The sequence below is a fragment of the Cannabis sativa genome, chromosome 1, assembly GCF_029168945.1.
Source record: "Cannabis sativa cultivar Pink pepper isolate KNU-18-1 chromosome 1, ASM2916894v1, whole genome shotgun sequence".
Classification (NCBI taxonomy): Eukaryota; Viridiplantae; Streptophyta; class Magnoliopsida; order Rosales; family Cannabaceae; genus Cannabis; species Cannabis sativa.
This window is the reverse complement of record NC_083601.1, coordinates 25,211,230-25,230,668: the sequence shown is the minus strand read 5'-3', so window position 1 is coordinate 25,230,668 and position 19,439 is coordinate 25,211,230. Positions and strand designations below refer to the sequence as shown.

At 30.1% G+C, this 19,439-nt stretch overlaps 2 protein-coding genes across 2 annotated transcripts; one reads left to right on the top strand and one right to left on the bottom strand.

Annotated features, from left to right (window-relative positions):
* The first annotated feature begins 9,615 nt into the window (after window positions 1-9,615).
* On the top strand, window positions 9,616-14,918 carry LOC115705476 (calcium-transporting ATPase, endoplasmic reticulum-type). Its single transcript, XM_030632813.2, has 8 exons — window positions 9,616-9,968; window positions 10,524-12,090; window positions 12,182-12,303; window positions 12,680-12,958; window positions 13,043-13,426; window positions 13,506-13,615; window positions 13,713-13,941; window positions 14,048-14,918. The coding sequence occupies exons 2-8, from the start codon at window positions 10,623-10,625 to the stop codon at window positions 14,606-14,608; spliced, it is 3,153 nt and encodes a 1,050-aa protein (XP_030488673.2). The 5' UTR covers window positions 9,616-9,968; window positions 10,524-10,622; the 3' UTR covers window positions 14,609-14,918.
* A 376-nt stretch (window positions 14,919-15,294) lies between these two features.
* Window positions 15,295-17,487, bottom strand: LOC115705477 (pentatricopeptide repeat-containing protein At5g08510). The gene is made up of 2 exons (XM_030632814.2): window positions 16,082-17,487; window positions 15,295-15,991 (listed from the first exon to the last, which is right to left on the bottom strand). The coding sequence occupies exons 1-2, from the start codon at window positions 16,997-16,999 to the stop codon at window positions 15,386-15,388; spliced, it is 1,524 nt and encodes a 507-aa protein (XP_030488674.2). The 5' UTR covers window positions 17,000-17,487; the 3' UTR covers window positions 15,295-15,385.
* Between the last annotated feature and the right edge of the window lie 1,952 nt (window positions 17,488-19,439).

Genomic DNA, 19,439 nt, shown 5'->3' with positions numbered 1-19,439 from the left:
CACACATCAAGTGATACCTCAATCATAGTGAGGAAGATCGTGAAGAAAGATCATGAGCAAAGGAGTTTCAGCATCAAAGATTCACAGAAAGGGATCCAGGTTCAAATATTGATAATGCTCTGCTACAGAAAGGAATCAAGGGCTAGATATCTGAACGGAAGGAGTCATTATATTCCGCTGCACCCAATGTAAGGTTTCTTAAACTTTATATGTGTTTAATTTATCGTTTTAGAAAGTTCTTATTTAGGATGTTAATAAACATACTTGTGAGTAGATCTAAGATCCTGGTAAAATAATTTCCAACAAGTAGTTCCTCATATATTTTTTTTTGGGGTACATTTAGTCGATTCCAAGTTGTTCTATCTTTATCGGCTTGCCAAGTGTGTAGATCGTGATCATAAGGACGTCCTGCAACTAGGCAACCCTTTTATCCTTGGCCTCATATAATTGAGTGATCCTCTCCACATTGATAGCTTCCAGCTTCTGCTTCAGGTCCTTTTTTATCTTCAACAAGTCGTTTCAATCATTAGTGACCATGAGAAGCTCCGCATCGCGGACCCAAATCCGCTCCTACTTGGTTTCAATGTCTTTGTTAAGAGTTGTCACCTTTTCCCTGCCTTCTTTATTTTGCCATTTGCCTCACTCAGCTTCCCTTGCAGCTCTATTTGGCTCGTCTTAAGGATGATAATTTTGTTGTGACTTGTCTATAGATGACTTCAACATCTTCAACTTGTTTGGACAACTGTTGTGAAAATTTTAATACGCAAGTACATGTGTCGTCTACAAATAATAATAGAAGTAAAGTATCATTCAGGACTGTAAATAAGTACCAAATAATTCAATTTCTAATTCTTTTTGGTGACAATAATTTCCAAAAAGTCTTTTTTTTTTTTTTTTAAAAAAAAAAAAATCTAAATTGAAAGCAATAAAAACAATGACTAAACTAGGACAATTAGTTTCAATTGCATCAAGTTCTTATGGTCTAATACAAGTTTAGTTCCTATTCCAACTTCTATGTGATATCGGATTAACTATTGCAATTTATATTATTATTATTAGGATATATATAGAATCTAAAGTGTATGGTAAAGTCTTATAATTCTGTGGTGAATTAAACATACAATTTGCATTAAACATGAAAATTCTAAATGTTACATAGACTATACAGGTACTCTCGTCCAATATTAAAATCTATGTTTATTTTACTATAGAGTAATCAACATTCACTTTTTTATATTTTGAATTAAAAACATAAACAATTAATTAGTGATCATGCAATTAAAAGAATTAAGCACAAATAAAATAGACGCACATAAGAAATTGAGAAAGAATTAAATTGCATTAAGCCATAAAGAAAAATCAACAATATCCATTATCACCTTAACAAAAAGTTTAACTACTCATTTTCATTATGAACAATTGATAATAATAACTAAGTAAGAACATGAAAAGTCAAGAAGAATAAAGAACTCATCAAAAAATTAATGATGATAGTCTCCAAAGTTACTTCCTACCTCTAATTCTCATCTCTCAAAGTTTTTGCTCTCAAAATTCCTTGCCAAAAACCATAAGTGGGCCGCAACATGGTCATATGCATGCCACGACCCATGTCCTTGAACCCCACACGAAGCCTTCAACAAAAGGTAGAACGGGTCGCGGCATGCCTATCCAATGTCGCGACCCGTGTAGGTTATTTTTAGACAGTGAGCTTTAATCGTTCTAATGCCTCAACATAAGATTCTAACGTTGACACCCACCTTGACACCTTTGAATCTCGACCTTACTGCCTATTTTTGGCATTTTAGCACCCTGACATTAAATTTTTATGCCATGGCGCTACTCCACTTTCTTCAGTTCTTCAACTTTAAGAGCTCCGACCACACCTAATCTTTTGGATTTTTCCATGATCTTTTGGTGCACTAGCTACAAAGCTTCACTTAATTCATCTTTTTTGTAATCATTTCTTTCCAACTCATTCACTTCCTCTCTATACTAAACCTAAAAATATTAACAAACAAAAGCGTAAAATTACACAAAATGAGACTGCCTGAATACCGAAAAAACTGAAAACTAAAAAATCTACCTTCGATTAAAATTGTCTTAACACAATCGGTTCTAGTGTCAATGGCAAACCGACATATTAAACCGATAACTAACCGAATATATATATTATACACTATACATATTTATCATATAATTAGGGTAAATAGCGGCATAAGTACCCAAAGTTTTGAGTTTGTAAGCGACATAAACCCAATGATTTTTTTAGTGGCATAAGTACCCAATGTTTGTAAAACTGTAATTTTTCTCTATTTTCGTCAGTACAGGCTCCGTTTTAAATTTATTAAAAAAATATTTAGAAGTAACTGATACTACATATTTTTTGTCCAGACCAAATAATCTAAAATTTGAGTCTTATATGTGTCATGTTTAAGACAATAACAGAGTTTGTACTGATGAAACTTGAAGAAAATTACAGTTTTATAAACATTGGGTACGTATGTCACTAAAAAAAATCATTGGGTTTATGCCGCTTACAAACCTAAAACTTTGAGTACTTATGCCACTATTTACCTATATAATTATTATTGTACATATTTTATATACAATTTTATTAAACTAGTTTTACTTTTTATCTTTTTTATTTAAAGTCTCAATTATTCATTACATTATTTTATTATAACTTGATGTATTTACGTATTACACACATTTATAAAATAATACGAGTTTTTTACTATAAGTCATTTACCATATTAGTAGAACATATAATTTGAGCAAATTTAAAAAAGTTAATTTTACATTATTTATTTTATAAAGAAAATTTTGTTCTTAAATTATATGACATTTGATACAATATTCTAATTTTTTTAGTTTTCAAATAATTATAGAAAATTTAAAGACTTTTTTTTTTTAAAAAAAAAAAATGAAGCTCGGTTTAAACCGACCAAACCGTGGATTAAAACAGCCGATTTTTTTTACAGTTATATAATGATCAGTCATTTTTCGAATTATAACCATGAAAATCGAAAATCGAATTTTAGATTTTTTTGTGTAAAAAACCGACTGTTGCTCACCCCTATTTCTCGGTTCATGACTACGAATCATAACTTCATATCAAGACTAGTCATTGCTTGTTTAAATGTAAACAGATCATCATCATGAGTGTCACCAACAACCAAGTTGATTTCACCATCCAAGTCATAACGAAGTAGTTTGATTGAAACTCTTCTACTACGGCGAGGTAATGTGACTTTTAGAAAAGAACTTCAGTGGTAATGTCCTATTCAGTTGTCTCAATTTACATTGGTTCAACAGAAAGAGTGAGATTATTCTCTACAGGAGTAGAAGATGAAAGAACATCTCTTGTAGATATAAATCTGAAAGCATTTCTTTTAACACTATTTTGCTACATGCTTTGAGATTTTTGATATGATTATTTTCTAAAAAAGTAGCATTTGTAGAAACAAATACTTTCTTCTCTTTGACCATTTTTAAAATTTTAGCCACTTGTTAGTAATTAGCAACTAACTTAATTGGTTTTACAATTAGTTATAGTATAATTGTTATCTCGGTTTCCCAATTTCTTGGAGCTCTTTTACTGGTTTATATAAGGAGCATTAGTTATCAATTCTTAGTATGAGCTAGAGAGATAAATTGTGAAAAAAAGATTGAGAGATGAGGGATACACAAGGATTGTGTGTGTTTGATCACAACACCTCTATGTACAGTGATGAACTCATCATTTTTATTATGTGAGACTTAATTGTTATTAAACAAATTTTTAGGTCTACTTTAATTAATTTTTTATTTTTGCGGAATTTTTTTTCTTTCAATTTTTTGTGCTATAATTATCAAATGAAAAAAGAAAAATATTTAATTTTTTTAATGCATTTTTTTTACTGGGGCTATAGCCCCCACACTATTGTGAGTGTGTTCCCTATGTGAGTGAATTTTAAGGGCAAAACACCATTTTTATTATTGATCTGATCTTTGAACATCAAGCAATATTCTTTTGAATAAAGATTGGTGACAATGTGTTTCCTCCTGGGAATTAGATCTAAGCGAAAAGTTATTTGAAATGGAATTTCGTTAAATTAATTGTCTGTTGTTATCGATGCTATATCTTTTTGTCACATCATATTTTTGTATTTAATTATTTTTATAATTTTACTTAATTATTATTTTTGTATTATTTTGCTTTATTATTGAAACTAATTCGTTCTTAAAACATGTTAATTCACAACAATTATAAAATAATCCATCCTTAAAACTTTTTGAAATAGCCAAACAAACATACAAATCTCACTTTGCGTTCTATTCTAACTTTCTTTTGTTTTTTTCTTGAAACATGAGCAAGACATCTGAAAAAATTAATGACATAAGTTAGACATGAGATGAGAGTATTTCATAATTTTAAAATAATAAATATTTTATTATTATAATAATTAAAATAAATATAAAAGTCCTTTTAAAAAATAAAATAGAAAAAGAAGGTCAATGTGTTAAATGGTACGAGGGAGGGGAAGAACTTTCCAGGAAATTGGGTTGGTTTATATGATTTGTCTTTCACCGCACCACATCAAAAGTAGATAATTTATTACAAGTATTATTTTGTTTTTTTAAAAAAAAGAAAGTAATTAATTGGACAACATTGACAGCTTTGCATTCACTTATTTTGTTCTCCTTTTATTTTCAAGGAACGTTGATTTTCTTGGGTTTCTAACATTTAATTATAGTGTCTAAGCATGCTCAATATATTTTTATAGGGAAATTTGATTTTCTATACTTACATATACTTAATATTTTATTTCTAAACTAATACATATCATCATTGAAAATATATGACCACTTTATCTAAAATCCAAAAATACCCCTCTCAAATTTTCCATACTTTTTTTTAGTGCAAAAACATAAAAAAAAAAAAAAAATTGGTAGTCCGATGGGGTCCGATGGTAGTCCGATGGTGGTCCGATGGTCACCTGATGCTACTTTTGTATGCACAAAAACATAAAAAAAAAATTGGTAGCAGATTTGGTCCGATGGTAGTCCGATGGGTCCGATAGGTGGCCCGATGGGTGGTCCGATGGTGGCCCGATGGGGTGGCCCGATGGGGTGGCCCGATGGATGGTCCGATGGGTAGCCCGATGGGTAGTCCGATGGTGTAAATGGGGTGATGTAAATAGGGGTATTTTAGGGATATCATAAAAATTGTCATATTTTACAAATATTAGTTATTATTTGTTTAGAAAAAAAATTTTAACCAAATGTAAGCATAAAAAATCAAATTTCCCTTTTTATATACTACTTATATACCCAGACATTGTAACACTTTTTCTTTTGATGTAAAAAAGAAGTATGTAAATTTGGGAGTCCCAAGACATTTTCATATCAATAAAATAAATAAATGTTTGTTAAAACAAAATAGAAGGCAATATCAGTTGTTAATTATAGGGCCATTTTCATAAATGTACAACAAAAATAAAATAATTACAAAAAATGTACAAAAAAAAATTATTTTAAAAATTTATACATTTTGAAAACTTATTACATGAAACCATACATTTTTAATATGTTTATTAAACCTCAAAATAAAAAATTTCGTAAAATTAATTAAACGGTTTTATAAAAATAAACAAGTTAAATATTTTTTTATTAAAAGATAAATGTTTATTATCTATTTTAGTATGAATTATTATAATTTAATAAGATTTTTTTTTAATAAAATACAATATCAAAATTATAAACATTAATGTATATAAATATAAATCAATACTTAAAATTACTAAAAATAAACATGACACGTAGAGTGATATAATAAACATATGTGAATATTATTATTTTGTTTATTAAAGTAGTATGTTTAATAAATAGAAAACAAAATAAACATATATATACAAAATATTTTATATTATTAGTATGTTTATTATAATTGTAAACATAAAAATAGACATAGTCAATTTATACTATACTAAAATAAGTATATTTTCTTTCTATTGTTTCTATATATTGATTATTTTCTAATGAGTTAGTGAACAAGTTTTTTATTGAAGTATAATTCTTACATCAAAAAATAAATAAACAAACATAACTTTATAAATTCCAAAAATTATTTAATTAAAAAAAATAAACACGACACAATTAATAAACAAAGAAAAAGATAAAGATAAACAATTTTTTATATATATATATTATTTATTTTCTAAAAAATTACTAAAAAAATAAACATAACACACGTAGAGTGATATAATAAACTTATGTGAATATTATTATTTTGTTTATTAAATTAGTATGTTTAATTAATAGAAAATATAAAATAAATACATATATAAAATATTTTATATTATTACTATGTTTATTATAATTGTAAATATAAAAATAAACATAGCCAATAAACACATATATAAAATGTTTTATATTATTAGTATGTTTATTATAATTGTAAACATAAAAATAAACATAACCAATATTACCATATATATACTAATCAATAATTATTACCATATATATATTATAATAAAAATTGAAAAAAAGTTTTTAATTATATATAAAAGTGTATGAGAAAATGATAATAAGTTTTTTTGCACATATTTTGTAATTAATTAAAATAATGTATACAAAATTGTAAAATGCCCTTAATTATATCTTTGGCGGAAGTTGGTTGTCCAATCTGAAATCCATCTCAAGCTGTCTCAAATTTCATCATGTAAATACGATTTTGGATCCTCTGTTTTATAAAAATTACCAATTAGATTTTGTGTTTTGTTAAATGACAAAATGAACCCTGTATTTTCTAAAATAGTACATATAGGACCCTGAATTGATTTTTTATCAAAATAAAGTTTAATTATAATCTGATCTAAAAGTGCTATGACAAAACTGTTTATATTTATTGTATCTGTTCGTATTAAGCATTGTCTTCAAGTTGGTTGTATTAAAAAAAAAGTTGTCAAAAATTAAGCTTAAGGTCCTATTTTTACTATTTTAGAAAATACAGTGTCCATTTTGTCATTTAACAAAACACAGGGTCCAATCTGTAACTTTTGCAAAACACATGGTCCAAAATAGTATTTACCCGAAAAAAATGTGGTTAACATAATTTTTTTTTAGAACATTACAGAGTGTTATAATATAATAATATAAGGAGATGTTTGGTAGGAGATTTTTAAAATAATTTGATTATAAAGAATATTATAAAAGAAATTATGATTGTCAAAAAATGTGTAAATCGTGTTTAACTGTGTAGGATAATATTTAATTATATATTTACGTTAATTGAATTACATTATTTGATTGAGTACTTGAATCTTGTATATTATTTTAAAAAATTCAAATAATTTTTTATTATATTTATTTAATGCTAATTATACATAAAAATAATATAATTTTTTATTAAAAAAATATATTTATTAATTAGTTATTAAATTTTTTCATTGTCAAAAAAAAAAAAATAGTTATTAAATTTTATTGTATTTTTTATTAAATAAAATGAACAATTCTATATATTTTATCACTATATTATTTATTTTTGTTCGCTATGTTATTTATGTACATCATTTATGTATAATATATATTATTGCTAATAACATAAAACTAATCCAGTTAAAAAAAATAATCTCACAGACTAAATATATAGTAATATTTTATTTATAATAAAACATAATATTAATGATATTTAAGTTTATTTATTATTTTAAAAATACTATTTAAATTAATATAATAGAAGAGAATAATTCAATTTCACCATTTTTTAAGGCATCAATATTATTCTCTTCAAGAGTAGTTATATTACTAAAGGATTAACATTATGAGATTAAACCCTCAAAACAAATAAGGCAATGTTTCATATTACTATTCTCTTGCTAGTATTAACTCATTCCAAACAGTTCTTAAGAGTATTTTTATTACTGCCCATTTGGAGCTTAAAATTGAACTGAAAATGATTGGATTTGATTTGATTAAATTGGACTGAATAAAATTGAATTATGCTGAAAGTAATCATGCATTTAGTTTAAAAATAAATTGAAAATAAATTATTTTATCTATTTCCTTTTTAAAAAACTTAAATTAAAATAAAAATATATAATAATAAATAAAAAATAAATGATTCCCATAAAAAAATGAATAATAAAAATAATTTATCATATTTTTATTTAATAAATAATAGAAATAGTAAAATAAAAATACTGAAATAATATAAAATTATTTATGCTAAATAATAATTTAATTACTAATTTAATAAAAATATTAAATTTATAAAATATTGATATAAATTTTTTAATAATTTAAAAAGAATATATAATTTTATTATCAAATTATTTTTCTTAGGAATCAATTTAAGTAATTATTATTTAATTAATATTTTTAAATTTTAAAGACTTATGTATAATAATTCAAAATTATACATTTTCACTAATTTTACTGAATAAGTTTTTGATAAAAAATTATAAATAAATTTATAATAATTCTTTCATTAAAATTCTTATTAAATTTAAAATATATTAACAAAATCAAAATTAAAAAATAAAAACAATAAAAAAAAATCTCTTGTATGAGATTATTTATCCCACCCTGTTGGATTAGATACACAACCCTATATAGATGAGATTAGCTAGATTAGTTATCCAGACAACTAGCATGCCCAACACTGGATTTGACAAATTAGTTTGTCTAATGTAGTCTTGTCATGCATACCAAACGAGTCCTAAGAGTATTGTTATAAGACACACACCTAGTACCACCTAAAAGTAAAGCCTTACGATTGGTTAGTGATATTCTATAAAAATTATTACATTAAAATATTTAAAATACGATTCTTAATTACACCAATAATAATATGACACCGTGAAGGATGCTAGACACAAGTGATACCCTTTATCATGAGCATCTCTAAATGCAGCATTCTTTAAAAGTGTTGAAAATCTCCACATCACCAATAAAATATTTTTTTTTTGTGATGTGGACATTTTCAACACTTTTAAAGAGTGCTGCTTTTAGAGATGTTCATGATAAAAGATATCAGTTGTGTCTAACATCTTTCATGAGTTGGGCGGAGATGAGAAGGAGGGAAAGAGGGAGATAGAGTTTTGAGATCGGAGTATTTTTGAACTAAAACTAAAAATTAGTGGGTTTAAATTTAAAATTTTAACTTAATATATGGATGAAAAATCAAATTTTCCATACATTTATTATAATACAAATTTTGTATTAATTTTTGTATTTATTGTAATGCTACATTCTAATTCAAATTTAGATAAATTTTTATTATGTGATAAATTTAAATTAGCACACAATCCATATGAGTTATATTTTAACAATAAATCACAAATCTTAACAAAAAAAATTGTTGTATATTTGTTTTATTAAATTTTGTATGAAAAAAGAAAAATGCATATATATATATATATTTCGATTTTCAATAACGGCCTACGCGTACGGTTTTCGAATAAAAAGCGTCAGCAAGTCAAACCACGTAAAAATCACAGTTATCACTTTAACCCCACTAAACACCATCTTTCTTTCTTTTCTTTTTTTTCTTTTCTCTCTTGAAAAAACAAATAAAAATTATGAGGAGTTTGAATGGATTGTATTAATAATACATTTTATTTTGATGGAAGGATTGTATTGAATATTTATTATTATAAAGCGAAAGAAAAGCTACAAGAGAAGAGATTCTTTTGAAAGAAAAAAAGAAAAGAAAAAAGCAAAGAGAATAGGACCAGTGAGTACAGTCCACTCTTCCTTCTAACAAATATATATAGTCCTTTCTCTTTCTTTGACAACTATATGGTTTGGCCTTTGGGCACAGCACAGGACTAAGCCAGTTCTTTTTTAAAACTTTGCTTTGTTCACAAGCCAACAACCCAAACCACCCACCCATCCAACCACAACCACCTCTCTTCATTCTTCATCTTCTCTGCTTGTTTTGATTTTGTGTAGTTTTTATTTATGGTTGCTGCAAATAATTAAAGGTTAGATGTACTTTCTTTCACATCTCTTTTAATGTATAATTTTGACTCTAGTTTAGTTTTAAGTTTTATCTCAATATTTAATTTTTGTCTGGGGGTGATATGGAAGGAAGGTTCTTAGCATTTGCTAGCCTTTGTAAAACTCTTTCTTTTTCATATGTAGTCTTTCTCAGTTCTGACATGAGTTATATTGCTGTGGTTGATAACTGTGCCTATACTATATATATATTATCTTAATTATACATACTATATATCTAAGAATTATGTTTTGTCAAAAAAAAAAAAAACGTTCCTTTTGGGAATGGAGCGGGAGCAGTTTTTTTTCTATAACTAAATATAATCAAGGTAGACTAGAAAAACTGTAAACAATTATGTCGTTTTTGAATTTGATTTATGACGATGCCAAAAGTTAATTACTGTTCTTCATTCATTTGCATTTTTGAAAATTGTTTACTTTATTTTTTCTTCCCTCCTAATTAAACCAATTCATATTCTACTGAGTTTGGATTGTTTTACGAGCTGTTGATTCCCGTAACATGTTTTTGGCTTTTTCTGTAGGAATTTGATATGGTCACGATGAGACAATTTTAAAGTTTAAGTCTTTTTTGTTCTGGAGTGAAATTTGAACTTCAAGGAGAGAAGAAAGAAGCATCATCAATGGAGGAAAAGCCATTCCCAGCTTGGTCCTGGTCTGTTGAGCAGTGTTTAAAAGAATACAATGTGAAACTTGATAAGGGTCTGAGTGGTTATGAGGTTGAGAAGCGTCGTGATAGGTATGGCTGGAATGAACTTGCTAAAGAGAAAGGAAAGCCGTTGTGGCGTTTGGTTTTAGAACAGTTTGATGATATGCTTGTCAAGATACTTTTAGTTGCAGCCTTCATATCATTTATTTTGGCTTATATGCATGGAACTGAATCAAAAGAATCTGGATTTGAGGCCTATGTGGAACCAGTTGTGATTGTCTTGATCTTAGTCATCAATGCTATTGTTGGAGTTTGGCAAGAGAGTAATGCTGAAAAAGCACTTGAAGCTCTTAAAGAGATGCAATGTGAATCTGGGAAAGTTTTAAGGGACGGATATTTCGTGCCCGATTTGCCTGCTAGGGAGCTTGTTCCTGGTGATATAGTGGAGCTTCGAGTTGGTGACAAAGTCCCTGCTGACATGAGAGTTGCAGCTTTGAAAACTTCTACTTTAAGAGTTGAGCAGAGCTCATTGACTGGAGAAGCCAATCCTGTTTTGAAAGGAACTGAACCTGTTTTCATGGATGATTGTGAATTGCAGGCTAAAGAAGACATGGTTTTTGCAGGGACAACTGTTGTCAATGGGAGCTGTATGTGTATTGTGGTTAGCACTGGGATGAACACCGAGATTGGTAAAATACAGAAGCAAATACATGAGGCTTCTTTGGAAGAGAGTGACACCCCTTTGAAGAAAAAGCTTGATGAATTTGGGAGCAGGCTCACTACTGCAATTGGGGTTGTTTGTCTTGTAGTTTGGATTATAAACTACAAAAACTTTCTGTCTTGGGATCTTGTTGATGGAAAGCCAACAAATATTCGGTTTTCATTCGAGAGATGTACTTACTATTTCAAGATAGCTGTCGCTCTTGCTGTGGCTGCAATCCCTGAAGGCCTTCCTGCTGTTATTACAACATGCTTGGCTCTTGGAACAAGGAAAATGGCAAAGAAGAATGCCATTGTACGAAAACTCCCGAGTGTGGAAACACTAGGATGCACAACTGTGATTTGTTCTGACAAAACTGGGACTTTGACAACAAACCAGATGGCTGTGACAGAATTCTTCACTTTGGGAGGGAAGACAACTGCCTCTAGAATAATTCATGTTGAAGGGACTACTTATGATCCCAAAGATGGTGGGATAGTTGATTGGACATGCTACAATATGGATCCTAATTTGCAATCCATTGCTGAAATATGTGCTGTTTGTAATGATGCTGGGATTTACTTTGATGGGAACCTTTACAGGGCTACTGGGTTGCCCACTGAAGCAGCTCTTAAGGTTTTGGTTGAGAAGATGGGAGTTCCAGATAGCAAAGCTAGGAACAAGATTCGTGAAACTCAGCTTGCTGCAAGCTATTTGATTGATAATAGCACAGTCAAACTGGGTGAGTATAGAGCTTAGTTTCTATATTTATTATGTGTTTGTAGTAGTCTAGAGTTTTAATTCATTGGTCATTATTGTTATACTGAGCTCAGGTTGTTGTGAGTGGTGGACAAAGAGATCAAAAAAGGTTGCTACTTTGGAGTTTGATCGTGTTAGGAAGTCAATGAGTGTTATTGCCCGGGAGCCTACTGGACATAACCGACTTCTTGTCAAGGTGACTGATGTTACAAGTGCTGTTTAACTTGGATTAGGCCTCTTCTTCTTTTTTGGTTAAAAGCTAATTTAATCACTATAGATTGAGAAGTACAAACTAATGTTTTAGGTACTTAAAAAGAAAAGCAACAGTTTGTTAAATTGGACAAAAGAAAGCCTTACAACTGAGAGGTAACACAATTTGAAGAATTGAGAGCTTAAGCCTATCAAAGTCACTTCAAAAAACAAGATTTTTTACTTGAAAGACCAATGAACCGCCTTAAAAACAAACAGATTGATCATTTACAACTATATGTATTCAACTTAGATTAGGCTTCTGGTTTGTCAAATTAGCATAGTTTATTTACTTATTTTCTGTTTGGTTCTTTTATCTGCAGGGTGCTGTTGAGAGTTTACTGGAGCGAACCTCACATGTTCAACTTGCTGATGGATCCCTTATACCAATAGATGAGCCATGCAGGCAATCTTTGCTTATGAAACTTTCAGAGATGAGCTCCAAGGGATTACGTTGCTTGGGCCTGGCGTATAAGGACGGACTTGGAGAGCTTTCAGATTATTACTCTGACAGTCATCCTGCTCACAAACTGTTGCTTGATCCAGCTAACTATTCCAGCATTGAAAGTGACTTAGTTTTTGTAGGGATTGTTGGTCTGAGAGTGAGTATACATAATCTTATTATGCTATTGTGTTTTGAGTTAGGCTCCTATTTGAAAATGTTTTTTAACGACTACTTTGGACAGGACCCTACTCGTGAGGAAGTTCACAAAGCAATTGAGGATTGTAAAGAAGCTGGGATTATGGTTATGGTCATAACTGGAGATAATAAGTCCACAGCTGAGGCCATTTGTAAGGAAATCTCATTGTTTTCGAAAGGTGAGGATCTAAGGGGGAGAAGTTTTGTTGGTAAAGAGTTCATGGCTCTTTCACCTTCAGAACAAGTTGAGATATTATCGAAACCAGGAGGAAAAGTCTTCTCTCGTGCTGAGCCAAGGCATAAGCAAGAAATCGTTAGGATTTTGAAGGAGATGGGTGAGATTGTTGCAATGACAGGAGATGGTGTCAATGATGCCCCGGCACTTAAGCTAGCTGATATTGGAATAGCCATGGGAATTACTGGAACTGAGGTAATCTAGCCAATCACTCCTTCATAATAAGATAAAGACTGTTATTTGATAAAATGTCTTATACATTGCATATTCTCAGGTTGCAAAAGAAGCTTCAGATATGGTTTTAGCAGATGATAACTTCAGTACCATTGTCTCAGCTATTGCTGAGGGTCGTTCCATTTATAGTAACATGAAAGCTTTTATTAGGTAAAACACTCTTAGCTCTGCATATATACCCTTTCTTATATGAAATATCTCATTGGTGAGCAACTTATATAGTTCTGTTCATATTGTCAATTTTCAGGTACATGATATCGTCAAATGTTGGAGAGGTTATATCCATATTCTTGACTGCAGCATTGGGAATACCTGAATGTATGATACCAGTGCAGCTTCTTTGGGTGAATCTGGTTACTGATGGTCCCCCTGCAACAGCTCTGGGCTTTAACCCTGCTGATGCTGACATTATGCGAAAACCACCCAGGAAAAGCAATGATGCTCTCATAAATACTTGGGTTCTTTTCCGTTACTTGGTTAGTTGGATAAAAACACTTAAAACTTTTCAATTCAATAATGCTAAGCAGACATGTTTTTATGCTTCATTCTCTTAAATGGCTCTCTTACCTTCCACCATGGCAGGTTATTGGCTCATATGTAGGCATTGCCACAGTTGGTGTCTTTATCTTGTGGTACACTCAGGCATCCTTTTTGGGTATCAATCTTGCTAGTGATGGACATACACTGGTTGAGTTATCTCAGCTTCGCAATTGGGGTGAGTGTGCTTCATGGTCAAACTTCACAGCTGCTCCATATAGTGTGGCTGGGGGTCAAATGATCACATTTTCAGATCCTTGTGATTATTTTTCTGTTGGGAAAGTAAAGGCGATGACATTGTCGTTGTCTGTCCTGGTGGCAATTGAGATGTTCAACTCTCTGAACGCCCTTTCGGAAGATATCAGCTTAATCAGAATGCCTCCTTGGAGGAACCCTTGGCTTTTGGTGGCCATGACAGTGTCATTTGGACTCCATTGCCTCATACTCTATGTTCCTTTTCTAGCAAATGTCTTTGGAATTGTTCCACTCAACTCAAATGAGTGGCTTCTGGTCATTTTGATGTCTGCACCGGTGATACTAATCGATGAAGTACTCAAATTTGTTGGAAGGAGTCGAAGGAAGCAAAAGAAGGAGAAGATAGCATGAGGAAAGAAAAAAATCAGGCCTTTGACATAAAATGGACTTTTATAAAAACAATTTTTGGTGATGCATTATTAAAAATCAGGTTGTTAGTTCCTACTTAATATTCTTTGATAGTTTTATTGTTCTTCACGAACTACATTTGTCCTATATTGAAAGGAAATGCACAAGATCTATATGTTCCTTTAAGAAATACAAATGAAATATTAGGAATCACCTGTTTACTGATCTTTTCCTAACTATAAGTTTCATTTTTTTTTTTGTAAGAAAGAGGCTACTCCTAATGAAGCTATAATTACGAGAGAATTATTTCTGTATATTATGATTTTGTCATACTCTTTTTGTCCTATTGTTGTCGTTTCACTTCCAACGTTCATTTTTCTTTTTCACTGTATTTGATTTTGATGGTGAAGAATTGAAGATTGATAACATTGAGCTTTTCAAGCTCGTAAATTTGTTTTTTCACTATTTTCAATGATGGTAGAATATACATCCCTCAATGGCTTGCATATTGCCATATTGTATATCAACAATTATGATTTATTTTCAAAGTTTGAATATTCACTTTACCGTTGTATGTCTCCCTTTACATTTTCTTTTCAAAAAGTCTTGTATGTCCATATTTGATATTACAGCTGAGAACTTTTTCACTTTAGTTTAAAAATTGGTCCATGAAACAGGGGACCAATTAATTGTGTAATGGGATTCTTGCTATATTATTATAATTGTTGTTTTTTTTTCTTTTTGAAAAAAAGGGGGAAAGAAAGACACATTTTGGTTTATTCAAAATTGTATTTCTTCAAGTTTAGTTAAGAAATAATTTACGTCTCTATAAAGCTTCACTTCATCATAGAAATCATCCAACAAAGCATATATTTCATCATTTCTAGGATGTGACTTATCGGCCACAATGAATTTTTGAAGTTGACCTCTCTCTTCAATGAAACTATACCCTGCTGCCTTGCTAATTTTGCCTCCCTTCATCACCTTCCTCAGCCTAGCAACACCGCCCCATTCGCCTGCAGATGCATATATGTTGGAAAGAATGACATAGTTTGCTGGATTCCATGGCTCAAGCCGGAAGAGGGACTCTGCTGCTTTTTCGGCAAATTTGACATTACCATGAAAACTGCAAGCTCCCAAAAGAGCACCCCATATGACATTGTCAGGTTTCATTGGCATTTCTTGTATCAGTTCATAAGCTTCTTCCAATTCACCAGCTCTGCCTAGAAGATCAACCATGCATCCATAGTGTTCCAATTTAGGAGCAATACCAAAGTTTGGCTCCATTGATTGGAAGATATGGCGGCCTTTGGTAACCATTCCGCCATGAGTACATGACAATAAAAGTCCCACAAATGTAACATCATCAGGTCTAATTTCTACAGCCTGTTTCCAGCCAGATAAACAAGATACTAACCAATTAGAAATCAATTGCAATGAGTTAAAATTCATGAAGGAAAATACTTGACTTCTTACCAGCATTTTTTCGAAAAGAACCAAAGCTTCTTTGCATTTTCCATGGACTGCCAAAGCCATGATCATTGAGTTCCAAGAGCACAAGTTTCTCCTGCTCCCAATCTCATCGAACACTTGCTTAGCTATATCAATTTTACCACACCTTGCATACATTTCCAGTATACCATTAGTTACATGCAAATCCTTGAAGAAGCCTCTTCTTCTTGCATACTCTTCAATCTTCTCTCCAATATTAAGTGCACCAAGATTAGCACAAGCTGGAAGAACACTAGCTATAGTGACTTCATTCGGCTTTGCATCCCTCTCTTTTTCCATATGCATAAACATCTCCAAGGCCTTGGCATACTGACCATTTTGCGAGTACCCAGATATCATCGTCGTCCAAGAAACCACATTCCTTTCAGGCATCAAGCCAAACAAGTCCACTGCTCTTTCCATGTCTCCGGACCTAGCATAGCCTGCTATCATAACATTCCATGTAACTATTTCTCTAACTCTCATTTCATCAAATTGTTGGCGAGCAGAAGCCATCATTCCCATTTTGGCATACATGTCAAGCAAAGCCGTTTCAGCAAACACGTCTAAGGAAAACACCGATTTGACGAAACGGGAATGAATCATCTCCCCTAAGTGATGGGACGAAAGGGAAGCGCAGGCCGAGAACAACAAGGTGAAAGAATGTTCATTTGGAAGGAAGCACATGCGGCTGTAGAGAGACAAGCACTGGCTGTGTTGACCATGAGAAGAGTAGGCCTTCATGAGCTTGTTGTAGAGAAAGACTGTTGGCTTAGGAATAAGGTCGAACAGTTTATGGGCATATGGAATATCTGGGATTTCAAGCAGCTTCAGTATGAGATTGTTGGTGTAGTCTATGCCATTTCTAAGGGTGTAAGCATGAATCTGCTTAAGGTGGTTCATAACAACAACAACAACAACAACAACACAAGTCGTATATTGTAATCATAAGTTTAGAAAAGAAGAGAGAGTCCAAAATTTCTCGAATACGAAAACGACATGAACCATCGTTTCAAGAACTCGTTCCATTGATGAACCATTACTGTGCAGTCGCTGTTGGGAGTTGCGGACTACTCTTGTCTCTTGGTCAGTTGGTGGTCGTGAGCGGTGAGTGAGTGAGTCGTAATCTAGTACTACTATACTATTTACATGCAAATCCCACACAACACAACCTTTACTTTAATAGTCAAAGTCAAAATATCATATAATTACGTGCCAACCTTTCTCACCTCATTTTTCTTTACATAATAGGTGAAATAGTGAACAACTTTATGGATTTTTTTTTTCTTAACCAGCTTTACTTGTAAATAGTGTAGCTGATAAAGATAAAACGGGTTCTTTTCCTTTTTTAGACACTACTATTATTTCTGCAAATATTAGCTTTTTTTTTAAAAAAAAAAAAAAATTCCTTTTTATGATTTTTAAAGAATAAATTTGTAAAAATATATATTTCTTTCAAAAAAAATATTTTATTGAATTTTATTAAAGAAAAGTAAAAAATATTAAAAAAGAATAACACAAGGCACTGTTATCTCCTTATAGTAATTGATTAGTGATTAGTATTCGGTTACTTTTACTTGATTTTTTACATATTTTTTTTTTTAATTTTTTTGTCAAATTTTCTTATAAAATATATATTTTTACTTTTTCTTTTTTTTTTTGAAAATAAATATATATTTTTACTTAAAAAGTATAAAAACCCATCAAATTTGTATATATATTTTTTTTGAACAAAGGTTGTATATCTTTTTCGAACACACCTTAATGTTAGAAATTTTTACATGAAAAATCCATTTTGCACAATTTATTACCTAAATACCTCTACACGTCTACATTTTTACTTACAAAGTTGGTTTTATTACACAAATACCACTTAGTCATCATTCCATCCATCATCTATCAAATCCTACTCTCTTCCCTCTCTTTTTTCATTTTCTATCAATCAATCCATCATTTCACTCTCTTTTTTTCTTCTTTTCTTTTTCTTTTTAATTTTATTTCAGTTTTTAATTTTTAATTTTTAATTTTATTTCAGTTTTTAATTTTTAATTTTTATTTTTATTTTTATTTTCAGTTTTTAATTTTTTATTTTTTTTCCATAACAATTCTTCTTTTCTTTTTATTTTTAATTTTTTAATTGTAAAGCTAGTTTTTAACATATATTGTTCTTGGAGTGTCACAGGATTGACTTCTATCAATCAATCCATCATTTCACTCTCTTTTTCTTCTTTTCTTTTTATTTTTAATTTTATTTCAGTTTTTAATTAAATCTTTTTAACTTATTAGTTTAACTTTACAACTTCTGAAATACTTTCATGACAAAAGAGAAGACTTTGACTAGGCCATTCAACTGATATAAGCATGTACAAATAAATTCGTACAATTTTAATGTCATTTTCATTCTCGCTGGACTAGCTCAAAGCCACGTCGAAATAATTAGATAACAAAATAAAATAATAAAAAACAATTACCGATGATATTCTATACTTGAAAAGAAAACGATCTAATTCATGCTTATAGTAGTATTGACGTGAGTAGAGTTATAAAATTAATATTAGAAAAGTATTAGGACAAACATGATTAAGATTTATGAGTAAAGGTGGCAAAGCTAATAGATTAGATTAACTCAGTCGATCCCATTTTTATATCATCAATGGGTAACAATGAGATTTATCATGGATGTTGATGTTCAAAGAGTTTTTCCGTATTTTAGTTTGTATACGGTTGTTTGTAGTTTTATTATAGTTTTGCTACTTGCATATGTTATTTCACTATAAAATTAATATGCAACTATTCTTTACAAAACTTACTATGTATAACTACTATTTCTTAGTCCCCATCAAATTAAATTCTTGCATAATATATAAACTATCATAAAACGATAATGCAACTATAAGGCAACTATTTGCACTTGCATACAAACTTGTTTTGTAGTTTTATTATAGTTTTGCTACTTGCATATGTTATTTCACTATAAAATTAATATGCAACTATTTGCACAAAACTTATTATGTATAACTACTATTTCTTAGTCCCCATCAAATTAAATTCTTGCATAATATATAAACTATCATAAAACGATAATGCAACTATAAGGCAACTATTTGCACTTGCATACAAATTGTTTTGTAGTTTTGTTATAGTTTTACTTCTTGCATATGTTATTTCACTATAAAATTAATATGCAACTATTTGCACAAAACTTACTATGTATAACTACTATTTCTTAGTCCCCATCAAATTAAATTCTTGCATAATATATAAACTATCATAAAACGATAATGCAACTATAAGGCAACCAAAACAAAAAATAAATCAAAATGCAACTGTATATAACGTAGAT